The sequence below is a fragment of the Lineus longissimus genome, chromosome 2 (assembly GCF_910592395.1).
Source record: "Lineus longissimus chromosome 2, tnLinLong1.2, whole genome shotgun sequence".
In the NCBI taxonomy this organism is placed as follows: Eukaryota; Metazoa; Nemertea; class Pilidiophora; order Heteronemertea; family Lineidae; genus Lineus; species Lineus longissimus.
The window spans coordinates 28674359-28686948 of record NC_088309.1 but is presented as its reverse complement, the minus strand read 5'-3'; the positions used below and the strand labels follow the sequence as shown (position 1 = coordinate 28686948).

Here is a 12590-nt window from a genome sequence, read left to right as displayed (position 1 = left end):
TCGGTGGACAGATGGAAGGTCATGGTTGTGACATGGTCAATGACACACCCAGCTTCGGTGGACAGATGGAAGGTCATGGTTGTGACATGGTCAATGATGACTCCAGCTTCGGTTGACAGATGGAAGGTCATGGTTGTGACATGGTCAATGACGACCCCAGCTTCGGTGGAGAGATGGAAGCTCATGGTTGTGACATGGTCAATGACACACCCAGCTTCGGTGGACAGATGGAAGGTCATGGTTGTGACATGGTCAATAAGAACCTGAGCTTCGTTGGAGACGGAAGCTCATGGTTGTGACATGGTCAATGACACACCCAGCTTCGGTGGACAGATGGAAAGCTCATGGTTGTGACATGGTCAATGACACACCCAGCTTCGGTGGACAGATGAAAGGTCATGGTTGTGACATGGTCAATGACTGTTACAAATGACAACCTGAGCTTCGTTGGAGACGGAAGCTCATGGTTGTGACATGGTCAATGACACACCCAGCTTCGGTGGACAGATGGAAGCTCATGGTTGTGACATGGTCAATGACTGTTACAAATGACAACCTGAGCTTCGTTGGAGACGGAAGCTCATGGTTGTGACATGGTCAATGACACACCCAGCTTCGGTGGACAGATGGAAGGTCATGGTTGTGACATGGTCAGTGACTGTTACAAATGACAACCTGAGCTTCGTTGGAGACGGAAGCTCATGGTTGTGACATGGTCAATGACACACCCAGCTTCGGTGGACAGATGGAAGGTCATGGTTGTGACATGGTCAGTGACTGTTACAAATGACAACCTGAGCTTCGTTGGAGACGGAAGCTCATGGTTGTGACATGGTCAATGACACACCCAGCTTCGGTGGACAGATGGAAGGTCATGGTTGTGACATGGTCAGTGACTGTTACAAATGACAACCTGAGCTTCGTTGGAGACGGAAGCTCATGGTTGTGACATGGTCAATGACACCCAGCTTCGGTGGACGGACAGACAAAGCGTGGTTGTAACAAGCTTCTTTTATGAAAAGTAATTTAATATATTTTGGGGCATAATGTAAGCTGTCCATCAACCCTGGATGAGACAGCTTGGATCAACATATCATTTAGGCTATACAGCAGACTTGCATCCTTTTTGTTAGGACAGTCAATGAAAACAGCATGAGCAATGTCAAGATGAAGACAGCCTTGGAGCACTGATGGGGACACCTGCAGTGCTGCCATCTGTGCTTGCTGCCATTCATCCATTGGGATTCATGCAGCTGTATAAACAGATGATGGAAGCTCTGTCCAAAGAAAATGTATGCAGCAGACTGCTATATCGCAGATCTTTTCTGTTTTGAAGGCATTTAAACACCCTAAGACAATCATATGACTGGTAGAGATGTTGTCTCCAGATTTTCTGTCCGAAACAAGATTAAAAAGACAACAACACAGGATCTGATATAAAACTATTTATTGATACAGCTAACAGTACCTTCTCTTGACGTCGTGGCACATATAAAGATTGTAAAAGGTTTCCATAGCCAAAAATATAACCCTTTGCCAGCAAAGGTCCATTCTCCAATGATAAATGCTTGTGGAAGACAGCTCCTACCCCCCTTTTTCACAAGCCTATTACATGTACATATTATTGCATGGTTGATTACTTGTTCATATTTTCCAAAATAACTATTCCATTTACCCCAACAGCTATTTTCTTCATTGTGTAATAAACACTTCTATAATACTTGCTAATGTTCTTTAGTTTTGCCTACCATTACATAGATACTACGAAGTATGGTCTTGAAACATACTTGATTCCACCGACCGAAAGTGCTCTACAAACAAGTTTAGTAACTCGGTGATAAAGATGAAATAGCCTTTGTTTCAGAAATTTTACACCAATTGTCAAAAAGGTGGAGCACTTTCCATGAGTATAATACAAAGGTTCATAGTTTTCCATATATCTCCTGTGAGCACCTGACAGAGTAGTTCTATCCTCCACCTCCGAAACAATCTACCCAGCTCCATGGAAATCTATAAACCACACTTCCAATTTGAATAAGCCACTCTTGATTTATCACAATAATAGATCCTGAATAATGGTCAACTGAAGATTTCACAACATTATGACACTCTCCAGCGTGAGAAAGAAATTACATGTATGCCAAAAGTGTGGTCAATGAACCTGGATCAGGGAGGGAACTCGGCAAACTTAGTTATTTCCAACACATTTTCCTCACTGATAAAGAATGTAATGTTAAGCCGGACCGAGGAGCATCATGGTCTCCTCCACCTTCTCCATAAATGTCTCGACGAGTGGCATAGCAAAGTCCTCCCTGGCAAGAATCTTCTCACACTTCTTCACCCACTTTCGGTCCTTCTTCCTCGTAGCTTCCAATTCCTGAAAGAGAACAAATGAGAATGTGATTCACCTCTCTAATTAAAAAGCTGCTCCAGTTTGCTACAAATGACAGCTGTAAACAGTTTGCTTGTAACTCCCTACTTGAGCATTACATGTAGAGATTCTGGGTGAAAAGGTTGAATGGAGACAAAGTCACAACCTACCTCCTTCTGAGGCTCCTCAGGCTGAGAATGCGGATTCATGATGTCTTCGAGATCTGCATCACTGATATTCAAGATATTCTTGGCCAATTGCTGGGCCTTCTGAAGAGACTCGGCCCTCACAGCTACACCGCTATCTTGGGACCCATCCTCACTGACAGCTGCTGCAGCTGCCTGGTGCCGGGCACGCTCCATGGCCACAGTTCTCGCGTGCTGGGTCGAGTCCAACAGATTGTCTGCCAAGGTCTGTTGGAAGAGAGATAGTTAACTTGATGTAAGGTATACACTCGTGATTCAGATGTCGATGTGTTGTTCCAAGCGCCGGTTGCCTTCTACTGTTCATTAGTCTGTCTAGTGAGTAAAGTATTGCAGGTACAAACATACCTAGGAGAATGTAGAACGGTAATATATTGCCTCTTACCAGCATGATTACACCTCATCTTGTCACTCAGAACACCCACCTGAACAAATATCTGGAAGCCTTGCACGGTGTCGTGAGCCTGCCTGAGCTTGGTATGAGCTGTATCAATGGCCACCTCACTCCTCCTCGCCAACTCACGTAACTGATCCTGTGCTGCTGCTTCAAGCTCCGTGCACATACTCTCCAGGTCGATGTTCTTGGCATGGAGTTCTGCTGCCGTCCTTGTCTTTCGTTCCAGTTCAGCTTTAGTGCGGATAAACTGCTCATCAAGTTCTCTCTTCTCCCGAGTCACAACTGATAGTCTCTTCCTGCAAGACTCTAACTGGAAGTTAGCAAGAAGAAACCTGATTAGAATGCATCATTATTGGGCAAGCTTGACCCTGGGTGGTGAATAATTGGAATCAAGCAAGTGCAGGCCAGTTACTTAGGGAGAACCTCAGACACAAAGCTTACTGTTACTTACTGTTGCAACATAAAGTGAGAAGACATAAAATGTCAACAAGTCAGGAATAACATCACATGAGAACTTACTGAAGTCTTCTGTTTCTCTGTTGTCTCTGTGAGTTGCTTCACTCTTGCTTCAAGGTCATCCTGAAAGACAACAAACATACATCATTACCATAACTTTACCTGCCAGTATCCATTACACTGTCAACCCTCAAGAAATGGCCACCTTGATTTGGCTGGTAAGACATTAATTAACTTCTATGCTGTACACTTGGTGAGAAGACATAATACCTGCCGAGTGACAAACCAACTGACGAGCTGCACTGATAGCCACCACAAACCAGATGCCTTAAAAGCCTGTGTAACAACTTACAAATGCAGCAATATCTGTCTTCTCATGTTCCTGTGCAATCTTCAAGCGTAATCTGTTGTCCTCAATCAAGATGCGTTTCTGGGAGTTGTCTCTTTCAAGACGACCTAGCCTGCAAGAGGAAGCATGTTTGAGTTAAAGAGCTGCAGTAGACAGTGTTGTGTTACAAAGGCATAAGCTAACAGCCATGGTTAGCATGATGAGGCAAAGTCTATCTGTTGCCGACTTTATCAATGATTCCCAATGAGCTCGGCTTTATGACTGTGACAATGACCAAATTTCCTTGTGTCCTCAATACGACTCGGAATGAGCTGATGTGCTTACTTTTCTTGGAGTGTCTTCAGCTGTTGGTCTTTTTCATCCAACTCCGTCTTGAGCGATTTGATGAGCGTTGACTGGCGACAGACCTCTGATGATGCCATCTGCAAAACAGTGAGGAAAATTCATGATCAATTTCAAGAAACGGGGTGACCCAATCAGGTTATACATGTTGTGGATCATGTTAACTCAGGGACTTACCTTCATTCTCTTCTCCATCGCCTTCCAGTCTTGGTCCGACCTGTCCGTCCTCGGCGTGTTGGGTGACGAGGCATCACTCTCCTCCTTCAGAGACAACCTCGTCTGCAGGCTCATCTTTTCATGCTGAATGCGGTCCATATCTAGCACCAATTTCTGGTTGTTATTACGCAACATCCTCAGCCTCTGATTGGCTAGTGATAGATCTGCCTGGAGTTGCTCATTAATGTCCTTATACTCATTGACAGACTTACTGAGGGTGACCTTGGAAGATCGCAGGACCTGAAGCTGTAAATATAGAACAAGGAATATTAAGTCATCAGAAACAAAGAAAGCTTTGTAAACACATCAGGCACAAGGTGACATCCATGAATTGCCTGACTTGGGGCAGTCTGTGACAAGCATAACACATAAGGTTTCCTCAGCACTGAAAGACTCGTCGCTATGGAACCAATTTTCATCATTCGTAGAGGACCCAAGCCAACTGTTACCATAGGAAACAATACCTGCTGTTGTAAGGCTCCAAGCCTCTGTTTGAGGGTGTTCATCTGGTAGACTCCGTGTCCAGATACTTTCCTCTTCCAGTGGCCAATGATGGGCACAACATTCGAGGATGATGTCTGCGTGGAGACTGAAAGAGAATCACGACATTGTTGAGCGTGAGGTCATCATACACAAACTTTCATTAGATAGCATATAGCAGTGACCTTGCAATAGGACCTAACTCTGACAGACCCGAGGGAGAGACACATGTTTGATGTTAGATGTGACAGGCAGAATCAAGTGACTTAGAATGACTGAATACCTGGATGCAACTGTATCTTAGGCACTACCCTCGGCCGTTTCTTCTTGGCTAGCTCGTCATCTCTGACAGGAGGCTCGTTTTTATTGTTCATGCGTCGGATGTGATCCTCAACAGATTCAACCTGAAATCATAGATTCAATGACACTGAAATGATTTCCAACACCAGTGGTACTGACTGAAATAATCTGGACAAAACCACCGTGATCTGACAGAGCAACTGTTTGTGTAGTAGTGAGAGTCATGAATAGTTCTACTGAATTTGACAAAAGTCCTTCTACAAACAAGCAACTAAAGCCTATTATTAATGAAGCAGCAGGAAGCCAGAGAAGAGCTAAGCTGCCATGCAGAACTGGTCGAGTGAATAGCATGCTGCCATGTGATATAATGGGATCATACCTGTCTATCCGATGTCTTGTTAGAACTGGGAGTCTCTTGCAGCTGATCACCAGTTCCCTTCGCAGCCCTCACTATGGCAACACCTAAGCTTTCTTGAGTGCGTGCCGTGGCATGTTGACCCTCGGTGTCTGTGCTTGACCAGGTGCTGGAGTCATCCTCTTCATCACTAATGCAAAGAGTAAGGAGATGATGGAAAGAGGCATTCTGATTGTGTAACAAGACGTTTTTTAACCCAAATTGTCTATTCCTTGCCAAGTAAAAACAAAGTCGCCTTCCATTCCATTTACAGGTTAAGAGGAAAGGTGTTATTGGGGGAATCGTCAAAGAGCTTGTCATTTGAACATGGATTCTTGTATGACCTGCCAAAAGTGTGCCAACTGACCTGTCACTTGAGACCTCCTCCCATCCATCGTCACCAAAGTTGTCCACCAGCTGGTTCATCTCCTCAATCGAGTGATTCAAACTGCGCTGGAACTAAAGCACATGTAAACAACCTTTATTCACCATGATTCAAGCAGAAAACTCGACACATTTATTCATAAAAGAGATATTTGATTACCTTTTTAGCCTGATTCTTCTTCTTCGACTTGCCACTCCTCTTAGAGGCACCGCGGCGGTAAACTTCACGCTGCAACCTGAAAATCATACAGAGAAAGTAGTGACGGTTATGACGATTATTGAAATGGTCAAACTGATCCAACCATGAAAAAGAGTTGCCCACCTTGAGATCTCCTTCTTGAGGTCAGCTATTTCCATTCTCTTCTCAGCCACTTGTTGTTTACATGTGTTTACTTCAGCCTTCAGTATCCTCTTCTCTCCACCCCACTTCTCCTTCAGTTCCTCCAGCTCCTGCTTCTCACTTGTCAACCTCTCCAATGCGCCCTCTTTATTCTGTAACTGCAGTCGAATGGAGCGAAGTTCTTCCTTGAAATTCTTCCTTGGAGTGAGGTTTCGTTCTTCTTGAATCTTCAGGAATTCAACCTCTATAAGAAAGAAACACCAGGGTGAGTAATGATGAAAAGAACACTCTTAGTAGGACACCGTTACCGTGGTAATACTGCTCTCTGTTTACAGCAAGACACACTGATGCTGCAGGTCAGTGAGAATGGCCCACTGAACATACTGCCACTCCCCCTATGGTTGTTAAAGCAATTTACCTTCTCTCTCCTGCTGCAGAGCAGCCTTGAGTTCATGGACTGTAGCCGCATCCTGGGTCACTTGCACTCTCAGATTGTCCAGCTCTTCTTGGAGGTCCATCCTGGAATGAGAAATGAAATATAAACATTTGAGCTGTATTCAATGTCTCTTTGTCTCACTTTCTAGAAGCATGTCTTGAATACCTGAATTGTCTCTCGAACTTGTGATTCTCTTGAAACTGGAACCCAAACTTATCTGCCAACTGATGGCCACTGAGACCTGAATCCCTGGGGCTGAATGAGAGGAAGAGGAGAAAGAAAAATCCTAACCTTTCAACCATCAAATTTCTGTTTTCATTCTTGAAATGTGTGAGTTCATTCCATACAGTGTCAGTGTCTTCTTTCTGAAGGGACTTGGGTTCTGGCCTCATCAGCTTCTTCTTCTTCTTGGGGCTGTAAATACCACAATAGAATGAGAGGTTTGTATACTTCAGAGTAACACTTGACAGGAGAGAAGAGGTCGTACAAGGTTTAGAAAAAGTGTCTTGAGGGGATGCCAGGCCAGCACTTATAGTATAGCTTTTTCTTCATGTTGAATCTTATCATACATACCCATGGTATTCTTCTTCCAGAACACGGAGTTGATCCTTCACCAACTTGAAATCATTCTTCACCGACTTCATTCTCTGGAGTCGTTTGTCATGAGCCGCCTTCAGTTCAGCGAGCTCCTTGGTCTGAAAAACAACCAGATCAAATTATCACTTTCTCCAAATTGAGGCCATGCAGTGTCGTTATTCAGGCACACATTTTGGACAGCACATCAATCCGTGTCCTTTACCATAGTGCATCATTTGGATCAATGATGTATACTTTACTTCCAAAACGATATATTTTTCTGTGATGACATGATGTGCCAGGGTTCGTACCTTGAGTTGGAGCATCTCCTGAGTATTCTTAAACCTCTTCTGTAGCACTTGGTACTTGACATGGATCTCCCCTCCTTTCACTGGAGACTCTGATCTTGATCTCGAGCCACATTTGTTGAGTGTGGAGGAGAGGTTTGGACTTGGCTTCAACAGAATCGGTGCAATCTCCAGCTCATCATCATCAGAGTTGATCGATCTGTTCTGAAGTTGTTTGATGATTCTGCAAGAAATGAAATGGGATAACGTAAAGATGACTCTGATCTGATTCTGCTGCGATTGTGACAGAACAACTACACCTAAAGGACTCAGAGCAATATGCCCTTCAGTTTGAACACATAACGAGGGCCTACCTGTTCTTTTCCTTGAGCCTGTCTCTCACAATGTCCAGCTCAGCCTTCATGCCCTTCAGTTTGAACACATAACAGAGGCCTACCTGTTCTTTTCCTTGAGCCTGTCTCTCACAATGTCCAGCTCAGCCTTCATGCCCTTCAGTTTGAACACATAACAGAGGCCTACCTGTTCTTTTCCTTGAGCCTGTCTCTCACAATGTCCAGCTCAGCCTTCATGCCCTTCAGTTTGAACACATAACAGAGGCCTACCTGTTCTTTTCCTTGAGCCTATCTCTCACAATGTCCAGCTCAGCCTTCATGCCCTTCAGTTTGAACACATAACAGAGGCCTACCTGTTCTTTTCCTTGAGCCTATCTCTCACAATGTCCAGCTCAGCCTTCATGCCCTTCAGTTTGAACACATAACAGAGGCCTACCTGTTCTTTTCCTTGAGCCTGTCTCTCACAATGTCCAGCTCAGCCTTCATGCCCTTCAGTTTGAACACATAACAGAGGCCTACCTGTTCTTTTCCTTGAGCCTATCTCTCACAATGTCCAGCTCAGCCTTCATGCCCTTCAGTTTGAACACATAACAGAGGCCTACCTGTTCTTTTCCTTGAGCCTGTCTCTCACAATGTCCAGCTCAGCCTTCATGCCCTTCAGTTTGAACACATAACAGAGGCCTACCTGTTCTTTTCCTTGAGCCTGTCTCTCACAATGTCCAGCTCAGCCTTCATGCCCTTCAGTTTGAACTCATAACAGAGGCCTACCTGTTCTTTTCCTTGAGCCTGTCTCTCACAATGTCCAGCTCAGCCTTCATGCCCTTCAGTTTGAACTCATAATCGATGATGGGTTCAGTCGCCTGGACGCACATGTTCGACGGCTCCAGGTTCGTCTGTGACATCACACATTTTGTTGTATCTTCGACGGCGTCTTTCAGGTTCTGGTGGAGTTCACAAATCTGGTCATTCTTGGACATGAGTTGCTGGAAGCATTAATATGACAAATGAAGAGAAACTCTGCATTTCAATGTCCAAAGAGACAGAGCTTCTTCATGATAAGAGATAGGAGAGTCATCAACGCACTCACCTCTTTCAACTTCAAACATTCCTGACGTAAGTTGACCTCCAAATTCTTCAGGTCTCCGTGTCTGATCTCCAGCTCATCATACATCTGCAAGAAAGGATCATTTACACATTACTTCACTTACACAATCTCCAACACGCAGACCAGTCTGGTTGTGGTGAGGTCAACTGGTCAGCTACTTGAAATACCGAAGGCAAGAGGATTCTTAATGTGTCTGGCTAGTATCAATGATCATTCCTTTAAAGCAAACCATACGGACATGTTCATTGCTGGGATGATGAGCATAGATGATGGTTCGTCTCCCTATTTCATTGGTCAACCCTCAAGATATGCTACTCACGGATTGGACGGACTTAATCTCAAGCAGATGTGTTTCATCTTGGTTCTTCATCACTGAAAAAAAAATCGGCATCAATTTGTACCCATTACTTGTGACTGACAGAGATTCTGTCCTAAAAGTGAGATCCAAGACAAAAGGACAACCAAGAAGAGAGCATTGAAGGATCAGGAACAAACCTGAATCATCTGAGACTTTAACATGCAAAACTCAAATCAAGATAGGACCTACTTTTCTGTGTCTCCTGCTGCAGGTTCTGTAGCTGATGGATGAGTGTTGCTTGCTCCACGGCGTGTCCCTTACACTTCTTGTGAGTGCACCACAGCTCGGACAGTTCCTTCTTAACCATATGCAGCTCACTGTCCTTGCTCTCTATCTGAGCATCGTGTTTCTTGAAGTCAAGGTCATGTTTGCCCAAACAACGTCTCAACTCCTCAGCCTGAAAATGGATACAAGACCTGTTCATTCGGTCTGTCCAGCACTGTTTAAAGTAACCTGGTTTGTTATTTTGATCACACAGAAACAACCTAGTGTCTGATTCTCCTGGTAGATGGCCAAGGACTGGTTCAAACGTCATCAAGTTTGGGCGGATTCACAATCTCAGATTGCCTCTGTTGTCTGTACATGTGTGTTGATCACAGTTGAGAAAATAAGTGAGCAAGACATGCTAGATTACAACCTCTGTCCCTATGTTGCCTAAACTCCAAAACATGTGGCAAAAAGCCATTAAAAAGGTGGATGAAGAGAATCATGCATTTGCTCACCTCGTCATAAACTGTCTCATATCTCGTTTTTGTTTCCTTCAGTTCAAGCTGCAAGTTCTGGAAAAAGAATTCAATACAATGTGTACACACATGAAGTAATGTTTAAACTGGGAAAGTATTAAAAGACAGCCCACTCTTATCCCTCAAAATCGACTGAATTCTACAATCAACGAACAAAGCTATTTCCTCACCTTGATCTTGTTGTCATGAACGATTTTGATGGCGTTCAGGTCAGCATTTTCCGTCTTGAGTGCAATGGCGTCTGCCTTCAGTTCAGACAGCTGGCGACTGAGGTCGAACTTGTCTTTCTCAAATCCCTCTATGAGTTGTTTATGAAGGCCATCAATGGTCTTCTCCTTGTTACTTCTGCTTCGTATCTACAAGAGGCAAAGAGAAAAGTTCGCTGAGAACTGACCCGTGTAACCAGTTGAGATAAGATGAAGTAGCTCACAGAATAACAAGTAGAGCAGTTGGTTGCATCGCCAGATTTTCCCTATGTGCAGCCGAACTGCAGCTTATTGAAACTCTCAAGACCAATATGAGTGAAAGGAGTCCCTATCTTACTGAGGAGAAAGACACCGAAACAAAGTCCACACACCTGCTGGTCAAGGTAGTTGTTCTTCTCATTCTGATCGCACAATTCCTCTGTCAGCCGTGAGACCTTTGTCTCCAGATCTGCCTTACGTTTAGCCAAGGCTTTCAGATCTGCCGTCAGTGTCGTCACTATCTTCTGCAGCTCTTCAATACGCTCGTCTTTCACCTGAAGGATCTGAAGAACTTTCCGATCCTTGATTTCAGACTTTTCCTTTTCCCTGAAATCACATAATAATACGAGTCTTATATAGCGCAGTATCCAAGAACACATAAGAACTCATGGTACTCGAACAGTTAAGTAAATAATCTGCAGTGACAATTAACGCTTAGAATTGTCACATCATCCAACATCAAATCAAAAAAACAAATCATCGGACATCTTTCAGTCAGGCAAATGATTCGTTCTCAGAAAGGAAGTTAGTTCTCTAATACATGACCAGTTTGGATAATTTGCCACTTACCGCTTTACAACCAAACTGACAGCTTGCGTGAGATCAGGAGAAGCCACCTGTAACCTCTTCCATAATGACCAGACAAATTCTTTGTCAGCCTGAAAACACAGAGAAATACAACTTCAAAGTCACCATCAAATGAAGTTAAGTTTCCCCCAAGAAACTAAAGGACCGAATTTCCAAAGTTATAAGTAGGGCAGTAACCACATCTGCAGAGGACAGGTCTCAACCAGAGTTGGTATATTCAGCCTGTCAAAAAATGGACTCACCTGAACTTGGGCAAGTTCTTCAGAGAGCGATCCATTTTCAGCACGCAATCTGGCAATTTCAGACTCTGAAGAGGAATTCAAAATCATGCAATACATAAATGAAATATGACTCTCAAACCCTCAACCGCAAGGTATGACACAGCTGTCTTCATCGTTATTTAAAGTATAAAGTCTCACTAAACCGTAAACAAAGTTTTGTTATTTGACAGAGTTGAATGAAAACAGATTTAAAATTTCATTCAAGATGTACAGATATTATCTCGACATGCTTACCAAATCTATCAGCCATTTTGCACGTCTTGTCGTAATCTCCTCTCCAGTTTCACACACAATTTATAAAAGCATCATCTGGAAATTAATGAGGATCTTCAGGAAAGATAGGATAAGCTTTATTTTCATCAGTACGAGATGCATATAAAAATGTGAGCTATGAAAGGCTCTTTTACCGATATCTAGAAGAACAATAAATAAATAATACATACAGGTTATCACAGATATTCATTAAAGGGTAAGACAATGTTGTTATTAAAGGAACAGCCAATTCACCATGTGAGACAAGGTGGGTGCCTCGATCCTACACCACACTCACACTGCACCCTCAACTCATCATGTTCTCACTCTTATAAAGTTAGGCACCCTCAGACACTGTGATTAATAGCCGAGATATGTAGATCTGTCTGGTAGTGATTTGTAGTTAACATTTAAGCGACCGTCGCCACTTACTCTGCAAAATTTTGTCGAGTACGGTTTCAGTCTTGAACCTGTTCGTGTACATATGCACTACATGCACGCTCCAATGCAATCCCGTGCACTGCGCGTGCATTGAGTGATTGATTTTTCATACCAAACAAAAACAACGCACAAAAAGGTAAAAAAAGGCAACAAATAACAATAAACATGAACCTTTTCAGCGCTAAACTGATTTACCGTTAACACTTCACACAGGCCTATATCAAGGAATGACTAATATTTTCGTCAAACAGCTTTTATTGGTGTTTTATTTCAAAACCATTGAAAAATTTCGTTCAAAAAACCGCCACGATCAATTTCTGGCAAACATCATTGTGTCGTTATAATTCACTTCCTAACAAAAGTAATTTTATTATTTTCATATCAAATAATGACAATTACCTCAATTCTGTGTTGGCTTTTCGAAAAACTATTTTGATATTTACTTTTACAAAATTTACTTTTGCAGCATAGTTG

The 12590-nt window shown here is 43.2% G+C and overlaps 1 protein-coding gene across 1 annotated transcript; it reads right to left on the bottom strand.

Annotated features, from left to right (window-relative positions):
• Window positions 1-1430: 1430 nt before the first annotated feature.
• Window positions 1431-12415, bottom strand: LOC135483063 (centlein-like). The gene is made up of 29 exons (XM_064763572.1): window positions 12288-12415; window positions 11658-11732; window positions 11385-11449; window positions 11125-11213; window positions 10668-10881; window positions 10261-10446; window positions 10070-10126; window positions 9537-9744; window positions 9309-9361; window positions 8972-9055; window positions 8653-8867; window positions 7906-8010; window positions 7556-7775; window positions 7242-7363; window positions 6960-7082; window positions 6651-6751; window positions 6215-6476; window positions 6053-6128; window positions 5876-5967; window positions 5494-5659; window positions 5098-5218; window positions 4799-4923; window positions 4296-4580; window positions 4101-4198; window positions 3780-3888; window positions 3491-3550; window positions 3000-3281; window positions 2542-2784; window positions 1431-2377 (listed from the first exon to the last, which is right to left on the bottom strand). The coding sequence occupies exons 2-29, from the start codon at window positions 11671-11673 to the stop codon at window positions 2234-2236; spliced, it is 3921 nt and encodes a 1306-aa protein (XP_064619642.1). The 5' UTR covers window positions 11674-11732; window positions 12288-12415; the 3' UTR covers window positions 1431-2233.
• Window positions 12416-12590: the final 175 nt, after the last annotated feature.